This window comes from Ipomoea nil, unplaced genomic scaffold (assembly GCF_001879475.1).
Source record: "Ipomoea nil cultivar Tokyo-kokei standard unplaced genomic scaffold, Asagao_1.1 scaffold3105, whole genome shotgun sequence".
In the NCBI taxonomy this organism is placed as follows: domain Eukaryota; kingdom Viridiplantae; phylum Streptophyta; class Magnoliopsida; order Solanales; family Convolvulaceae; genus Ipomoea; species Ipomoea nil.
The window spans coordinates 919,818-938,715 of NW_017619533.1; the positions used below are offsets into that span (position 1 = coordinate 919,818).

At 42.2% G+C, this 18,898-nt stretch overlaps 1 protein-coding gene across 1 annotated transcript; it reads left to right on the forward strand.

Moving 5' to 3' along the window:
- The first annotated feature begins 17,794 nt into the window (after nt 1-17,794).
- Nucleotides 17,795-18,505, forward strand: LOC109166768 (agamous-like MADS-box protein AGL92). The gene has a single exon (XM_019315657.1). The coding sequence runs from the start codon at nt 17,795-17,797 to the stop codon at nt 18,503-18,505; it is 711 nt and encodes a 236-aa protein (XP_019171202.1).
- Nucleotides 18,506-18,898: the final 393 nt, after the last annotated feature.

Genomic DNA, 18,898 nt, shown 5'->3' on the forward strand with positions numbered 1-18,898 from the left:
TTATTGTGGTGTGACTTCTAGGTGCCTCCTATGTCCTTATATATATATATCTAGGAGTCCTAATTATAGTCTGAATGGTATGTGTTTACTAATTCTATTCCTAATAGGACTAAGGACTTGGTTTAGGGATAGGGGTCCATGGTCCCTAGTGGACCATATCAATTAATTAAAGGGAATCCTAATCATAATCTGAATAGTAAAGGCCTACTTTCTTCAATCCTAATAAATTATTAGGTCTATGACTCCTAATTAGAATCTGATTAGTAAAAAGGTTTACTCACTTTATTCCTAATAGGCTTAAGACTCTAGTTTAGGCAAGGGTCCACGATCCATGGTGGACCACATTAATTAATTAAAGGGAATCCTAGCCAAATTAAATCCCTTTTTAATTATTATTAAAGGAATTAATTAAATAATTAATCCGGGATTGAAGGCCGTAACACGGGGTGTTACATTACCGCAATACTGAGCAACTCTCGAAGCAGGTTAACTCAAAAGCTGAGCTAGCCTCTTTTCAGACAGAACTACCTTCACACCTCTCACTTTAGATGTGATCTCAAGCTTACACCATCCTTTGTCACAACCATGTGACGATAAAATTCCTTAACTAAACTCGGGTAAGTCTCGGCCCTTATGGCGAGAAACCCATCCAACAAACCTTGGAATCTAAGCATATCCAACAAGGAATTAGGAAAAGATTCCGGGTCAAAAGCTTTACCTTCAAGAACAAGGTAATGGGTATCCACCCATTCCGCTTTCCTAGCCAAACTTGACCTTCTAGGCATGGTAGGAGATGACCCAAAGCTCAACAAAAGAAGCCCACAACTTTCCTCCTCTTTTCCTCTTCACTCTCGCTGCCTCTCACCCTCTCGCTGCTCTCTCGGCGTCGCGACAACGCAGCAGATCGGCAGCGAAGCTCCGGCGACGGCTAACCCGGTGGACGGCGGTGGTGCGGCAGGTGGTGGTGGCGGGTTGCAAGTGAGGCGACAGGTGGGGGGGTGTATTTCGGCTGTTCTCGGGTAGGGAAGGAAGAGAAAGAAAGATTTGGGAATTTAGGGATTTTGGAGAAAAATTGGGGAAAAGATGATTTAATTTGGGGATTTGGGTAAAGTGAGAATTTATAGTTTAAATGAAATTAAAATTGAATAGGTTCCAAGAAAAATAATTAGCTCAAGTGGTTTAGGGGTTGGGTTGGTAAAGAGTATACTCGGATTTGAAACTCAAGGCTTACAATTAAATATTTTTCTTGACTTTTGGGCTACTCAAGGAATGATTTTGGTATGGGTTTTCTATTCCCAAATTCAAAGAATACTTGGAGAGATTTTGGTGGTTCTCAAAAAGAAAGGTCGCAAGAATATCCAAGTGCAAAGGTTATAGAATTAACCCAAGCATGATTCATTTCAAGAATGAATAACTAGAATGAATAACTAACACCACAATGAAGCTTGTTCATAAAACTAAGAGAATCGTTCACCAAGAAAAGCTTACACTTAATTTCCAAAAGAAATCATTATCAAGGAAAAACGTGACAAGGATAGCAAGGTAACTCAAATAGACAACGAAGAAACACAAGATGACACACCAGGCAACAAAGAACAAGGCACGTACTAAAGACAAGGGTAGTGTAACACCCCGTGTTACGGCCTTCAATCCCGGATTAATTATTTAATTAATCCCGTTAATAATAATTAAATATGATTTAATTATGTTAGGTTTACCTATAATTAATTAGTAAGGTCCACCATGAACCATGGACCCTTGCCCGAATAGGAATCTTAAGCCTGTTAGGAATAAAGGAAGTAGGCCTTTTACTATTCAGATTATGATTAGGATCCTCTTTAATTAATATGGTCCACTATGGACCACGGACCCTTATCCCTAAAACAAGCTCTAGCCCTATAAGGAATAGAATTAGTAAACCCATACCATTCAGGCCCTAACTAGGAGTCTTAAATATATAAATAGGGAACTTATGAGGCACCTAGAATCCCCACCACAATAATCTCTCACCACCCAAAGAATTCCAAGAATCCCCTTAGGAGAAATCAAGAAATCAAGAAAGCTTAAAGAAAGATCCTTCATAGCCAAGGAATTAATTAAGGCTAAGAGGTAACCCATGTCTCAACAAAACCTATTTTCATAGCTATGATTCCCCCTTAGGGTTTCCCCCATATTATTGTGAATGGCGAGATCTGTTGATTATTATTGATGCTTGACGTGATGATCCCATGAGGGATCTTGATAATCTTGATATTGGGAGATTCTTGATAATTATGGTGTTCTGGATGATTATATGGAATTCTTGATAATTATGTGTTGTTCTTGATAATTGTGTGATGTTCTTGATGCTTATGTGTTATCCTTACCGAATCTTGCAATTAGAAGGCGAATCGTATTCTTGTTGACATAAAGGTGATTAGAACCCTAGGTTGTATCGTCTGTTATGATTCTTGGATTGTGGGGTGGGGAAATCGCATGTTTGGGTGTTGATTATGTTAGAAAAGCATGATAGGTTATGTGCCGTTCGTTTCTCGTATTTGATCCGTCAATTGTCTACGTGTTGTCGTTAATTACGTTGTAAAGTGTCTAAACATGGTTTCGGGTTCCACAACGGTTCCCGGGGCATATTGTGTGATAAGAGTCAGTGGGGGGTAGGTGGGGGTAGGGGACCCGCCACCTACCCACGGCCGAGAACACCTTCCCGGAAGCGGGCAGCCGGCGGGCGGGCAGCTGCCCGCCGGCGGCGCGCTGCCCGGAACAGTAAAGCCCGGCGGGCAGCCGGCGGGTGGCCCCCCACCCACCGGCTACCCGCTGGAAATTATCCCACTTTGGGACCCCGGCTTCCCCGTTTGATGTTCCCCCGTTCCCCGTGGTGTCCCAACGGACTCCGTTTATCGTGCCTATGTCTAGTTTGATATTTCGGGTACCGTTCGTAGGTTATGGGTCTATTATATTGCATGCTAGTTGAATCGGTATCCCGTTGACCTAGGTGGAAGAAGCATGAACCCCTTAGGACTATTCTTAGTATGTGAGGGATCACGCATAGGTTTGTTATACGTTTTCTCCCCCTTCCCAACATGTTAATGTGGGTTGCATGTACTTGCTATATGTTATGTGTGTGTGTAACCCCGAGTTGGTTGAGATCAACCGGGCTATACGGGCAGTCGGATGGGCTGAGAACCATACCGGCTGTTAACCAGGCTGGTAGAGACCAGTCAGGTATATAAATATTATATAGGACTAAGTTCCACTATACGGGCAGTCGGATAGGCTGAGAACCATACCGGCTGTGAACCAGGCTGGTAGAGACCGGTCAGGTATATAAATATTATATAGGACAAAGGTCCACTATACGGGCAGTTGAATGGGCTGAGAACCATCTCAACTGTTAACCAGGCTGGTAAAGACCAGTCATGTATATAAATAGTATGTAGGACAAAGGTCCATCAGCCGGTTGCGATTGGCTCCTCCGTAATGTGAGACGGGGCAGGGTGCTGCGGGGCCGTGTCAGAGCTATATGCGCTGACCCTCATGTATGGGCATGCGATTGGTCCTGTGGCGCCAACAAAGTGTGCTATGTGATGAGATATGGATGAGTTGTGATTATGAGTATCTTGGGGGAGGTGACTATGGGATTTATGCTAGGGATTATTTATGTTGGGTTATGATTATTAATTGTGCTCAGCTTTACCTGTCTTGCCTGTTGTGGATTGTATACGCTTGTTATAACTGTTGCTTGTGTTTAGCCTTATCTGTCGAGTCATTCCCGGTTTTAAAAGCTAGAGTTCGTAGGATATATCTTCATGCTCAAAATGGTTTTTCGTATATCTATATATACCTCTATATGTATTGTATTTCAACGCGTTGGAGTGGGTTACCAGCATCTCTCGCTGAACAGATATATTTGGCTTTCAGGCACAGAAGATTAAGTCACTGGAGTGCGCTAGAACTTAGAAGTAGATAGTTTCCCTTTTGGCCTGCGTGCCACGTTTACGTATTTACGCTTTGAGGATATTAGTTAGTTAGCCTGTGCACTTGGGTTCTCTAGCCCAGGTGTGGCATAGCACCCCGAACGCTTGTATTTATATCTTGGGATTTAATAAGATTCTACCTTTATTATAAGTTTTAAATGTCTTGAAAATCTGGGGTGTTACAGTTGGTATCAGAGCTTAAGTTTGACCCTAGGATAAGACTCTTAAGACCGGACTTTAGGACACTAGGCTTGAACTCTAGGTACTTAGGAACATAGGATCCAGGAATCTTAGGACGCGCAGTGAGATTGTGAAACCTACACGTAACCTCCCCTCACTTCATCCCTCTCTAACTTAAAGGAACCTCCCCTACGCTTACCACACCAGGTAAGGGTGCGAATAGATAAGTTTACTTCCACAACTGGGTAACGTACACTTACCCGATAAATCGCCTCGTCCTAACTCCCATCAAAAGACTTGACAAGGACCCTGACCAAAGAAAAGGAAGATTTGGATGACTACTAAGAAGAGGCGTTACAGTCAGGACTGCTAAAAGGGACGGACTGCAATACGCACCAACCCAGGGTAACCACGATAACCCCCGAGTCAGACAAATGACATGCACCTTCCGACAAGTTGCCTTATCTCGGCAAACCCGGGTTGCGGCTACAACAAACAGGAAGGAGAACTAGGACACCTATTAAAGTAGCGAAGGAACGACACCATTAGTCGAATCCTTGGGTGCAAGGTAAATATATCGCGACACCTTGCGACCCCACCACCCCAATTTAAAATATCATCCGCCCTGAAACCCCAGCATCTTGGTACCCCTATTTGTTAAAAACTCCCACCCGAATCCTTAATTACCTTAAGAGCAAATTCGCAACCGTCATGACCTTGCTCACCCTTTGTTGCGCTTAACCCAAACCCTCGGAAACCCTAAATTGTTATTGCCCTTACTCTAAGTTCATATCCCCACTCCGTTTGGAAATCCTGTTAAAAACCGTAGAGCAGCATAAGGCCCTTACCCTGCCCAGGGGCGTGAAGAACCGACATTCATTGATTCAATATTAAAATAAGTTGTTAGATAGGAATCGGCGAAGTAGGTGGAGGTTACGAATACGTATCACCCCACCCTTACACGAAAATCGTGAAGGCTTCACGAGAAACCATAGCATATACGTACGCCACCGAAGAACGTCATGCGTTGACAAGAGCGGGCAAACAAATACGTTCAATGTGTCAGGGGCCCTCGCTACAGAAAACATCGTCAAATAGGTGCAACAGGCCGAACCTCAAGGAGGACATAAAGCCTTGCTAAGAATTTCATCCACCAAGGAAGGGATGAAACCCAATAGGACAAGAAAGACTAACCCGAAACCCCCTTACCCTTAAGAACCCTCGGCAAGGATTAGGAGTCAAGACCTAGGGGTTTGACCCACTAAACCGACTGGGTCCAGACTTCTGGACATCCGAGGGGAACGTGTACGGAAACCATCACGAGAATTCCCCAGGAAGCCATAGAGACGAAGGGGACTTCGACACGGGAAGAGAAGATCAAACGAAAATCTTAGAATCAAACAAAGCCAAGGAAAAGGGATCACCAGTTCGACTGCACGCCACAACCAAGCCCCAAACAGGCGTAATCACTCGAAGCCAAGAGTCCTTAGCCCCTTTCCCTCCCCTTGCCAATCAAGTACCATTTCGTTAAAGAATCCGTCCTATCACTCCAAACCTCGCTCTTGATCCCTCATTACAGACAAACCCGTACAAGGTGACAACCTTCCTTCCTGTATTACGACCTTGAGACATCGACCCTATCCGCCCCTCGACTTTGAAACCTAGCCCTTGCACTTCTTCCACCCCTTTAAACCCTGACCAAGAAAACATAGATATATATATGTATGTATATCTACCTCTAGAACTCGTGCTTAAGGATCAATGAACATTGTACGATGGGTCATCCTATGTATCCAAGTCCCTTTTATTGTGCACAAGGGCATGGGACTTGTCAGGACATGAATAAGTGCATTTTTGGGGTCTTTCCCGAAGGAATTGACTATTCCTAGTCACTTTCCCGCGGGTCCCCAACGGGTCCTTGACGGGACCTTGGCGGGTCCTTGGCAGGAGCTTGGCAGGCGGACGACCGCCCACCTCGCGCCCACTGGTACAATGTGCTGATTTCTTAACCCCTCATTTTATTGATTTGTGGCGCACTTGTGTGCCTCGATTGAGGAATGTGAGTCTTGGGTAAGGAACCATGGACCACCCAAACATAGTGTCCTACATAAAAGACCTTGACGCACAAGACACCATCGGGAAATCACAATCAATTACATTGCACGAGTAATTGAAATCGGATCCTACGATACAACCGACTAGGGATGTTTGGCGTAAAGGATTGCGCAAACCAAGGAGGCGAGTTGAGAACTCGTACTAAGAACCCACGAAAACCTTAAAAGTCAAAATGCTAAGGGGGGACCGGGACTCCTCCAAACCATGGACATCGTTCGAGCAAATCAGAGGACTCCTTACAAGTTGTATGGAATCAAGAACTACGTAGCCCATGGTGCTAAGCAAAAGGGTGAAGAACACATTCGCGCCAAGACTTCAAGGGTCATTAAGGACCCACAAGGAAATGAGGTGACTCGTAAAGTCGTCGAGTCATCCCACAACGAGATTTGGTAACCGACTGCACTTTAAAAGAAAAAGGTCACGCAAGGACACCTTCATCATTAAAAATAACACAAACAAGGCACAACAATGCCGAACCTCGGGTAAGACATGAAGTCTTACTAAGAATTTCATCCACTAAAGAGGAGATGAAATTCAATAAGAAGAGAAATTCAACCCAAAGTCCATCGACTCCCAAGAGACTTTGGGAAGAATTTGGGAAGTGCGCCCTAAGAGATTGGCTTGGTTGACCCAACTCGGTCAAGACCTTGGGCGCATTAAAGAAGTAAGTGTTGAATCACCACGGGAAATTCCCTCAAGAAAGAAGAGAAGGATGAAACCTTAGCCTGGGAAGCAAGGTCTAACAAGGATCTTAAGGTCAAGCAAGCACCAACACCAAGGAAGGAGGATCATCAGCTCGTCGGCGCATCGTGATCAAAGCATCTAACCAGATTCTTCACTTGGGATCGAGAAACCTTAACCCATCCTAGCTGAATTCCTTTCACTCCCTCGGAAAATCGGCCCCTTCCTTATTTCAGAACCCTTTCTACCCTTCAGACCCCATTCTCAATCCCATGTTTTAACGATTCCATACAAGTGGCAACCTCACAACCAAAGTTGCAACCTCGAAAACTTGATCCTAATTCCTGATTTCACCGTGTCCTCAAGTTTGAAACCCACTCTCTTAGCCCTGTAAACCTAATCGTTCCCAAAAACCCAACACACATAGGCGTGCAAGTATACAATTTCCTAGTGGAATACCTTCTCTATAGGACCACGGTTCTTCTCTTGACTCGTTAACCCTGCAATGATTTCCAAGCTTCGGGGACGAAGCTTCTCGTAAGGGGGGGAGAGTGTAACATCCCGTGTTACGGCGTTCAATCCCGGATTAATTATTTAATTAATCCCGTTAATAATAATTAAATATGATTTAATTATGTTAGGTTTACCTATAATTAATTAGTAAGGTCCACCATGAACCATGGACCCTTGCCCGAATAGGAATCTTAAGCCTGTTAGGAATAAAGGAAGTAGGCCTTTTACTATTCAGATTATGATTAGGATCCTCTTTAATTAATATGGTCCACTATGGACCACGGACCCTTATCCCTAAAACAAGCTCTAGCCCTATAAGGAATAGAATTAGTAAACCCATACCATTCAGGCCCTAACTAGGAGTCTTAAATATATAAATAGGGAACTTATGAGGCACCTAGAATCCCCACCACAATAATCTCTCACCACCCAAAGAATTCCAAGAATCCCCTTAGGAGAAATCAAGAAATCAAGAAAGCTTAAAGAAAGATCCTTCATAGCCAAGGAATTAATTAAGGCTAAGAGGTAACCCATGTCTCAACAAAACCTATTTTCATAGCTATGATTCCCCCTTAGGGTTTCCCCCATATTATTGTGAATGGCGAGATCTGTTGATTATTATTGATGCTTGACGTGATGATCCCATGAGGGATCTTGATAATCTTGATATTGGGAGATTCTTGATAATTATGGTGTTCTGGATGATTATATGGAATTCTTGATAATTATGTGTTGTTCTTGATAATTGTGTGATGTTCTTGATGCTTATGTGTTATCCTTACCGAATCTTGCAATTAGAAGGCGAATCGTATTCTTGTTGACATAAAAGTGATTAGAACCCTAGGTTGTATCGTATGTTATGATTCTTGGATTGTGGGGTGGGGAAATCGCATGTTTGGGTGTTGATTATGTTTAGAAAAGCATGATAGGTTATGTGCCGTTCGTTTCTCATATTTGATCCGTCAATTGTCTACGTGTTGTCGTTAATTACGTTGTAAAGTGTCTAAGCATGGTTTTGGGTTCCACAACGGTTCCCGGGGCGTATTGTGTGATAAGAGTCAGTGGGGGGTAGGTGGGGGTAGGGGACCCGCCACCTACCCACGGCCGAGAACACCTTCCCGGCAACGGGCAGCCAGCGGGCGGGCAGCTGCCCGCCGGCGACCCGCTGCCCGGAACAGTAAAGTCCGGCGGGCAGCCGGCGGGTGGCCCCCCACCCATCGGCTACCCGCTGGAAATTATCACACTTTGGGACCCCGGCTTCCCCGTTTGATGTTCCCCCGTTCCCCGTGGTGTCCCAACGGACTCCGTTTATCGTGCCTATGTCTAGTTTGATATTTCGGGTACCGTTCGTAGGTTATGGGTCTATTATATTGCATGCTAGTTGAATCGGTATCCCGTTGACCTAGGTGGAAGAAGCATGAACCCCTTAGGACTATTCTTAGTATGTGAGGGATCACGCATAGGTTTGTTATACGTTTTCTCCCCCTTCCCAACATGTTAATGTGGGTTGCATGTACTTGCTATATGTTATGTGTGTGTGTAACCCCGAGTTGGTTGAGATCAACCGGGCTATACGGGCAGTCGGATGGGCTGAGAACCATACCGGCTGTTAACCAGGCTGGTAGAGACCGGTCAGGTATATAAATATTATATAGGACTAAGTTCCACTATACGGGCAGTCGGATGGGCTGAGAACCATACCGGCTGCGAACCAGGCTGGTAGAGACCGGTCAGGTATATAAATATTATATAGGACAAAGGTCCACTATACGGGCAGTTGAATGGGCTAAGAACCATCTCAACTGTTAACCAGGCTGGTAAAGACCGGTCAGGTATATAAATAGTATGTAGGACAAAGGTCCATCAGCCGGTTGCGATCGGCTCCTCCGTAATGTGAGACGGGGCAGGGTGCTGCGGGGCCGTGTCAGAGCTATATGCGCTGACCCTCATGTATGGGCATGCGATTGGTCCTGTGGCGCCAACAAAGTGTGCTATGTGATGAGATATGGATGAGTTGTGATTATGAGTATCTTGGGGGAGGTGACTATGGGATTTATGCTAGGGATTATTTATGTTGGGTTATGATTATTAATTGTGCTCAGCTTTACCTGTCTTGCCTGTTGTGGATTGTATACGCTTGTTATAACTGTTGCTTGTGTTTAGCCTTATCTGTCGAGTCATTCCCGGTTTTAAAAGCTAGAGTTCGTAGGACATATCTTCATGCTCAAAATGGTTTTTCGTATATCTATATATATCTCTATATGTATTGTATTTCAACGCGTTGGAGTGGGTTACCAGCATCTCTCGCTGAACAGATATATTTGGCTTTCAGGCACAGAAGATTAAGTCACTGGAGTGCGCTAGAACTTAGAAGTAGATAGTTTCCCTTTTGGCCTGCGTGCCACGTTTACGTATTTACACTTTGAGGATATTAGTTAGTTAGCCTATGCACTTGGGTTCTCTAGCCCAGGTGTGGCATAGCACCCCGAACGCTTGTATTTATATCTTGGGATTTAATAAGATTCTACCTTTATTATAAGTTTTAAATGTCTTGAAAATCTGGGGTGTTACAGGTAGGCTAGAAAAGGATTACCTGCTAGCTCCTCCTCCACTAGACCCTCAGTCTCCGCCTGCGAACGTCCCATCACAAAGACTCTCCCTGATGGTCTGACACCGGCTGCTCCACGACTCGAGCTACCTCCAGCTGCTCCTCCGGCTCCTGGGGGTGGTGGCAACGCCCTCTGATTGGCTTGCTGGGGACACTCGGCGACTTTGTGGCCCCTATCTCCGCAACGAAAGCACCTAAATGCTTGGGCATGACAATCTTGGCCCGCGTGCACCTTCCCACATCTACGGCACGAAAACAACTTAGCTTGATTTCCTTGCTCCATCCGGTTGGGTCCTTGGGTTAGAGATGACACATTCTTAGCTTGAAAACTCGGTCGTGGCTTCTTGAAGGTGGAAGAACCTCCGCTCTCGATCCTCTTCCTCGCTAGCTCAAAAGATCCTCGCTGAAGCTGCTGAACACAGTACAAATCCGCGGCACTCACATAAGCATCCTTAAGAGAACTCAACTTGCTCACAGTCAAAGCCTTTCGTGCCTCATAATTCAAGCCGGCAACGAATTTCTCGACTTTAGCGAGCTCCGTAGGCACGAGCATCCAAGCAAAGCGCGCCAACTCCAAAAACTTCTTGTGGTACTTGACCACAAACAGAGATCCTTGCTGCAGGTGGAGGAATTCCTCATACATGGCGGCTCGCACGTGTGCAGGGTAAAACCTCTCGCGCATCCTATCCTTAAGCGCGGACCAATCGAACTCAGGCTCCTCAAGGTAGGTCGGACCCTCATGAATCCACCACAGATCAGCCTCATGACAGAAGTAGAACGTTGCCAGTTCTACCCTTCTCTCATCGGGACAACCCACAACTGCGAAGATCTTGTCGAACACTCTCATCCATTCCTCCAAAACTACCGGGTCTTCTTCACCTGCGAAGGTCGGCGGCCTGTGACCCGACACCAAACAACCCATGTCCCTGTGCCCAACAGGTTGAGGAGGTGGCACGGGGTGATTGTTGTTCTGCAACGCCTCGCTAAGAGTCTGCATCGTCTATGTCAACTGCTGCAGGTTCTGAGCAAGCTGCTCGTTCGTCCGGATATCCGGGGTACGCGCTCATGGACGAGGAGGAATCGCAAACTTCTACAACAACAGCACGGTTACCAAAAGACAACAAACAAGCAAATAACTGAAAGAAACACTCAGCTCACCGCGCAACCTAGAGTCCTAAGCCTAACACTTAGATTCTTGGGGTCACTTTAAGGTCTCAAACCATACTTAGCCACTTAGAAGTCTAGACTTAACCCTCCTAGGCTCAAACCTAGGCTCTGATACCAACTGTAACACCCCCTAAATACCATGCTAATTAAAGCCTTAAACATGCAGATATCTTAAACAAAACATTAGACACAGCGGAAAACTGAAAGAGGAATATATAAACTGGAAGTAAAAAGGGGTGCTATGCCACGCTCATCCAGAGATGAATGCACAGGCTAACATCTGCATAATTCAACATCTAAGACCATACATGTTCAAGTACTAAGTCAATACTGGGCTCACAGGCCACAAACCACAAGAATGAGCTACACTAGCTGGCACTAAACCGCGTTCTCGTCTAAACATCACCTGAAAGAAACACATAAAAGATGGGACGACGCCCGGTCAGCGAATAATGCTGGTAACCCACCAATACATGTGAAATATTATACATAGATAAGATATACGTTTGTAAAATAATTTGTGAAACGGAATACTTATATACAAGTTCAAAACCAAGAGGAAAGGTCAACACAAGACTCAAAGCACTCACAATAAGATAAGGGAACACATCCCACGACACGCCAAGAAATAACAATGACAACACAATTAAGGCTCAAGTGTATAATCTATTATCACACAATAGATTAACACCCGACATGCATAACTCCAAAGAATAAGGACACACCCAACGGCAACACATGCCAAGGCAACACATGCCTTTGTGACTACACACGTCACAAGAAGAGAACTCACAACAATGGCTACACAAGCCCTCGTGACATCACCCATCACGAGTTGATATGCCTTCCTTATGCCCGGTTCCAACCTTATGGCTACCCCCATCCTTATGTCTAGTTCCAACCTTTACCTCCAGGACCCCTGTACTTCTTAGTCCAACCTTTTTCCTCCTGGGACCGTCGTCCCCCACCAACAAACCACCAACAAGACCACCAATTCATAGTACACGAGGTACCGATCACACACACGGCAACACATGCCACCCAAGAAATATGTGAACCTTACACAAAGGTCACAAATCCATAATCGCGTCATGGCCACCACGAGGACCACTGCAATACCTTGGTGACTAGTGTCCCATACCACTAATCGTGCAATCCAGGTAAAGCCACACACACATCACACCTCAACAGGAATCAATCAACGGATCACAACGAAGATATGAAACCATACTCAACCAAGGAATGGATCACAGTCCAACAACAACGATGATTAACCCAAGTCATCATCAATAATAGGAAGGTACAAACAGCACACACGCTAGCATTTAAACACCGAACTAGCATGCTTATCAAACGGGTAAACCAAATGTAGTTCTGAAGAACACACAAGACTCATCACGGTTCAACGAAACACAATGTTGAACACTTAGCACGATTCAAGACACCAAAACCTATATGGATTCTTACCATATAGTTCTAGACATACGAAACATCAAGCAGACGCTCAAATAGTTCCACAAAAGAACATCGGGAAGTCAAAAGACCAAATATCGAGTCAAAAGAATCACGGGGAACAAAAATCCCCAAACAACATCAACACTGTTCCCCGCGGGTGGACCCACGGGTAGACCCCCACCCGTGGTTCCGTCCGCGGGAACACCATTTCTCACGCCTTGTTCCCCGTGGGTGGGGCGGCGGGTAGGCCACTGCCCACCATTCTGCCCGCAGGTACGTACCTGTACACCAAATAATCCCTTCGGGGATTTTCAACACCAAGCTCAAATTCAAGTCCAAAACATACCAAATCTCACCAAATACAACAAAATGACTTGAATCAAAGGAATAGCCAAGCAATGGCATACAAGAACCGTAATAACAAGCTCTAGATATGCATTTTCACAAGACAATGCATAAACACTCACATTTCATAGCAAAACACATGTAGAATCCAAGAAATCATCATATATGTAAGCAAAATAGATTTTGTAGAGCATGGGTTACCTCTTGTAGACAAAAACCTTCACTTAACACCTCACCAAGCTCCTAATAAGGCTCACCTTCCAAATCCACTTCAAGAACACACCAAAAAGATCATGAAGATTCTATCTTTAAGAAAAGACACCTTAGAAGACACTAAAAACACAAGATGAACTTAGATTTTACCCTCCAAGATGCCCAAATGTATGAAAGGTAGAATCTTGGAGACAACTCTTGAAGATTTGACAAAGCTTCAACTTGGCTTGGAAGGAAAGCTATCTACCTTTTTAGAGAAAAGGTAGAGCTAAAGTTTGGAAAGTGTAAGGAGATAAATGAGGATTGTCTACTAGGTTAGCTTGCATTACTAACACAAGGTGAAAAGTCATGAATACCCTTACTAACATAAAGAGGTGTAAGGGAACAAGGGAACTCCGTACAAAGCATAAGGTACAACCTTGACTTTGGGGTTGACTAGTCAATTACTAGTCCTTGACTATTGAATTTTCAGGAATTTTAGGAATTAAATTACCAATTTGTTTAGGATTAATTACTTAATTAATCCCTTAATTGAATTTGGATTACGGATTGTCACACCCAACCTTATGTCTAGTTCCAACCTTTACCTCCAGGACCCCTTGTACAACCAAGTCCAACCTTTTCCCTCCTGGGACCGTCGTCCCCCACCAACAACCACCAACAAGACCACCGATTTCATAGTACACGAGGTACCGATCGCACACACGGTAACACATGCCACCCAAGAGATATGTGAACCCATCACTCAGGTCACAAACTCCATAATCGCGTCATGGCCACCACGAGGACCACTGCAATACCTTGGGGACTAGTGTCCCATACCACTAATCGTGCAATCCAAGTACAGCCACACAAACCACACCACAACAAGAATCAATTAATGGATTACAACGAAGATATGAAGCCATACTCGATCAAGGAATGGATCACAGTCCAACAACAACGATGATTAATGCAAGTCATCATCAACAATAGGAAAGTACAAACAACACACATGCTAGCATTTAAACACCGAACTAGCATGCTTATCAAACGGGATACCAAACGTAGTTCCGAAGAACACACAAGACTCACCCTGGTTCAAAGAATCACAATGTTAAACACTTAGCACGATATAAGACACCAAAACCTACATGGATTCCTACCATATAGTTCTAGACATACGAAACATCAAGAAAACGCCCAAATAGTTCCACAAAAGAACATCGAGAAGTCAAAAGACCAAATACCGAGTCAAAAGAATCACGGGGAACAAATCCCCAACAACACCATATTTGTACCCCGCAGGTGGAGCCACGGGTAGACCCCCACCCGTGGTTCCGCCCGCGGGTACCACACCCACCGGCCATGTACCCCGCGGGTGGGGCGGCGGGTGGAGCTCTGCCCGCCGTTCCGCCCGCGGGTACACTACCCTGTACCAAAACATCCCTTCGGTGATTTTCAACACCAAGCTCAAATTCATGTCTAAAACATGACAAATCTCACCAAATACAACAAAATGACTTGAATCAAAGGAATAGCCAAGCAATGGCATACAAAAACCCTAAACATAAGCTCTAGATATGCATTTTCACAAGACAATGCATAAACACTCACATTTCATAGCAAAATCACATGTAGATTCAAAGAAATCATCATATAGGTAAGCAAAATAGATTTTGTAGAGCATGGGTTACCTCTTGTAGACAAAAACCTTCACTTAGCACTTCACCAAGCTCCTTTTAGGGTTCACCTTCCACCCCCACTTCAAGAACACACCAAAAGATCATAAAGATTCTACTTTTAGAAAAAGATACCTTAGAAAACACTAAAAACACAAAAGGAGCTTAGATCTTACCCTCCTAGATGCTCAATAGTAGGAAAGGTGGAATCTTGAGGACAAACTTGAAAGATCTTGATAGCCCTAGATTTAGCTTGGAGAGAAAGCTAAGTAGCTTTTTAGAGAGTAGGAAGAGCTTATGATTTTGGAGAGTGTTTGTGAGAAATGAAATGTGTCTCTTAGGTTAGCTTGAAAGACTATTGCCAGGGAAATGTCTTATTTACCCTTACTAAGATGAAATGTGTAAGGGAACAAGGGAACTATTCACAAAGCTTTAGATACAACTCTTGACTTTGGGTTGACTAGTCAATTACTAGTCCCCGACATTTGAATTTTCAGGAATTTAAGGAATTAAATTATCAATTGGATTAGGATTAATTACTTAATTAATCCCTTAATTGAATTTGGATTACGGGGTGTCATATCAGTGATCGTCCCCCAGATGTAGATACACACTGTATCGAACTGGGTAAACAATCATATGTGTTGATTTACTTTCTGCCTTAGTCTTTCGCATTACGATATATCTGCCCTTCTATCTGAATAACTGCTTAATCGAGAATCTGGGTCAGTCAATCCATTATTTAGTTTGAGAGAATATGCAAAATTACAGAAATAAATTTAAAATTTGATATGAATTACAAAGCAATCTATATTATAAATCTCACTACAATTATAGAAACGTAAAAAAAATCACAAAGTTACAAATTAAATTTAAAAAATAAAAAATATAAATATAAATAAATTTTAATAGGTTACAATTTTAATACTATATAATAATATCCCTAAATTCATCTACCAAAGAGTAGGGAAGGAAATTTTTATGTAAAAGTACAAAAAACAAGCCTTACCAACAAACAACCAGCCTTACCAACTCCCAACTTAGAATTCGGTTGCATATATGTATATTAAAAAATATACAAAAGTCTATAATATATATAAGAGGTAATGGTATAGGGTAGTAGGCCCCTCCCCTTCCGAGCGTGGGTCCTGGGCAAGGACCCAGCCTGCCCTTGCCCAGGGTCGGGCCTGCCTTACCCGGGGTCGGGCTTGCCCTTACCCAGGGTCGGGCCTGCCCTCAAGTATTCATCACCTTCTCGTCCGTCATTACTAACCCTCATAGTACTATAGCTATTTCTTTTGAATAATTTAAATCAGCTTAATGTGTCAAGCACATTGTGCTCAGATAACACATGTAACTCTCCTTGAGGAAAGATCACAGGATCGAACTACCCGGATAACACATGTAACTCTCCTTGGGGAAAGATCACAGGATCGAACTACCCGGTGGTGGAATATTGACTCTTTGAGCTACAACAGATAGAGAAAGTATAGAGCAGATACTATCTTATAATAGAGTCATTTTGTGAGTGGTTAAATTTTGATGCCGTTGAATACAAACGCTTTTTTCAAAAAAAAAAAAAAAAAAAAAAAAAAAAAAAAAAAAAAAGCATGAAAATATATCGGGTCAACTCACTTTGTATAAAAATAATCAAAATGTCTTTGTATTTAATGATTTTCAATGATTTTGCTGACAGGGACCTAAAATGTGGATGAAATATAGCGTTGTAGCTGTTCTGTTCATTTTCTTTTCTTCTCCTCTTCAGTGTAACCGAGACCTCTCTCTTTGATCAATGGAAGATATGATGTTCTCTTCTTAACTTTGAGTTCTCCAACATTAAAGATTGATTTAATTATGTTTGATTTAATTTAAATAATTTAATTAAGGATGATCATTTGTAATACTAAATATATATAGGATGATTTAATTTAAATAATTTAATTTAATTAAAATATTATACTATAATAACGAATTATTATTATTACTATAATAATAATAATAATAATAATAATAATAATAATAATAATAATAATAACCAATATTATATTCTTCTTTTACTCAACATGTTAAATTACATGAATTACATGAATTTATTTATAAATTGGCTAATTCATTATTATAGTATAGTATTATATTATTATAATTATTATTATTATTACTGTTATTATTATAATAATATTAATAAATTATAGTAATAATAATACGTTAAAGCTAATTGGATGTATGATTCCGCGTTTCTGTATGTGAATTATTATTACTATAATAATTACTATAATATATATATATATATATATATATATATATATAACAATAATAGTAACTAATATTATATTCTTCTTATACTCATGAATTACATGAATCTATTTATAAATTAATATGAATACAATAATTGTTTTCACATTTGGAGGGAAATTCTTTGGGAATTACATGAATCTATTTATAAATTAATATGAATAGAATAAATGTTTTCACTATTATAATAATTACTATAATATATATATATATATATATATATATATATATATATATAACAATAATAGTAACTAATATTATATTCTTCTTATACTCATGAATTACATGAATCTATTTATAAATTAATATGAATACAATAATTGTTTTCACATTTGGAGGGAAATTCTTTGGGAATTACATGAATCTATTTATAAATTAATATGAATAGAATAAATGTTTTCACATTTGGAGGGAATTTTTTTTTGAACAATTATTTTGTTTTAATATATATAGATATAGAGATGAGGGAAAGGGAGTTACTACGAAAGGCAGCTAAAAAATTACTTAAACCGGGCACCATAATCTATTTATAAATACGAAAGGCAGTCTGGTCTGCAGATCAGAGGTGTTATCAAGCATTGAAACAATTAAGCATGCGTGTAGGTGGAGGAATAAAAGTTGGTCGTCATTTGAGGTTAATGATGATGAGTGAAAGGGAGAGAAAACGGGTGATTGAACGGAAGAAGGCAGCGTTGTTGAAGCAAGCGAAAGAGCTTTGTGTGTTGTGCGATGTGGAGATTGGGATTGCAATGTACGAGGGAGATTGTCTTATTGATGTTTGGCCTTGTGTGGAAGAAGCGAGGAAGCGATTCTTGGGGTTTTGGGGGCTTCCGGAGGCGGAGAGAGTGAAGAAGATGGTGACGCACGAGAAGTTTGTGAGAGATTGGGTTAATGGTGAGATTGAGAAGATGCGGAAGAAGGAGGATGAAGTGGAGAGGAAGGAGATGAATGTGGTGATGAAAAAGGTAATCCAGGGAGAAAGCAGATTTGAGGAGATACAGGATGCAAGGCAGCTTATGGGTTTGTATGCGTTGGCTGATGAGAAGATGCAAGAGCTGGAGAAGAGGAAGCAACATCTTCTGCAGCTGCGCAATCACGGCGGTGCGGCTGGTGTCCCTCCGCTAGCAACTGCCGCGGATTCTGCATCTTGGTTCGTTCCGGCCATGGCGCCTCTGCCGCCAGCAACTGCATCTTGGTTCGTTCCTGCCATGGCGCCTCTGCCGGTAAACGGCGGCGGTGGGGGTGAGGGTACCCATCGTGACATGATCTTCTCTGATGTTGATTTCAATCAAGTTTGGCCTTAGAACTTCTCATCATCTTTTTAAACTCGATCACTAATGATTTATCATTGCAATTTGCCTTTAATTATTGTTGTCATGTTTGCCTTTAATTGTAATGTTTCTTAGAACTTGTTTGAGTTGAAGTATGCTGTTACAGTGTTACTTTTGTGTGTTGTTGTTTTTTTTTATTTTTATTTTATTAATGAATGAGGTATTTATAATTGGGAAAAATAATTATTATGATTTTGATTGGTTGATTATATTTTTTAATGGTATTAATTAGGTTAATACATGAAGTAAACGAACATTAATAATGTAACAAAAAATGGAGATGGAGATGGAGATTAGTTGAGTATGGTAAAGCTTAAGCCTGACTCCAACACTTAGGGCATGCTCAAAACATCGTGTGATCTGACC

Excerpts from the sequence above, each read along its gene's own strand:
- LOC109166768 (XM_019315657.1), top strand. The coding sequence starts at position 17,795 with ATGCGTGTAGGTGGAGGAATAAAAGTTGGTCGTCATTTGAGGTTAATG.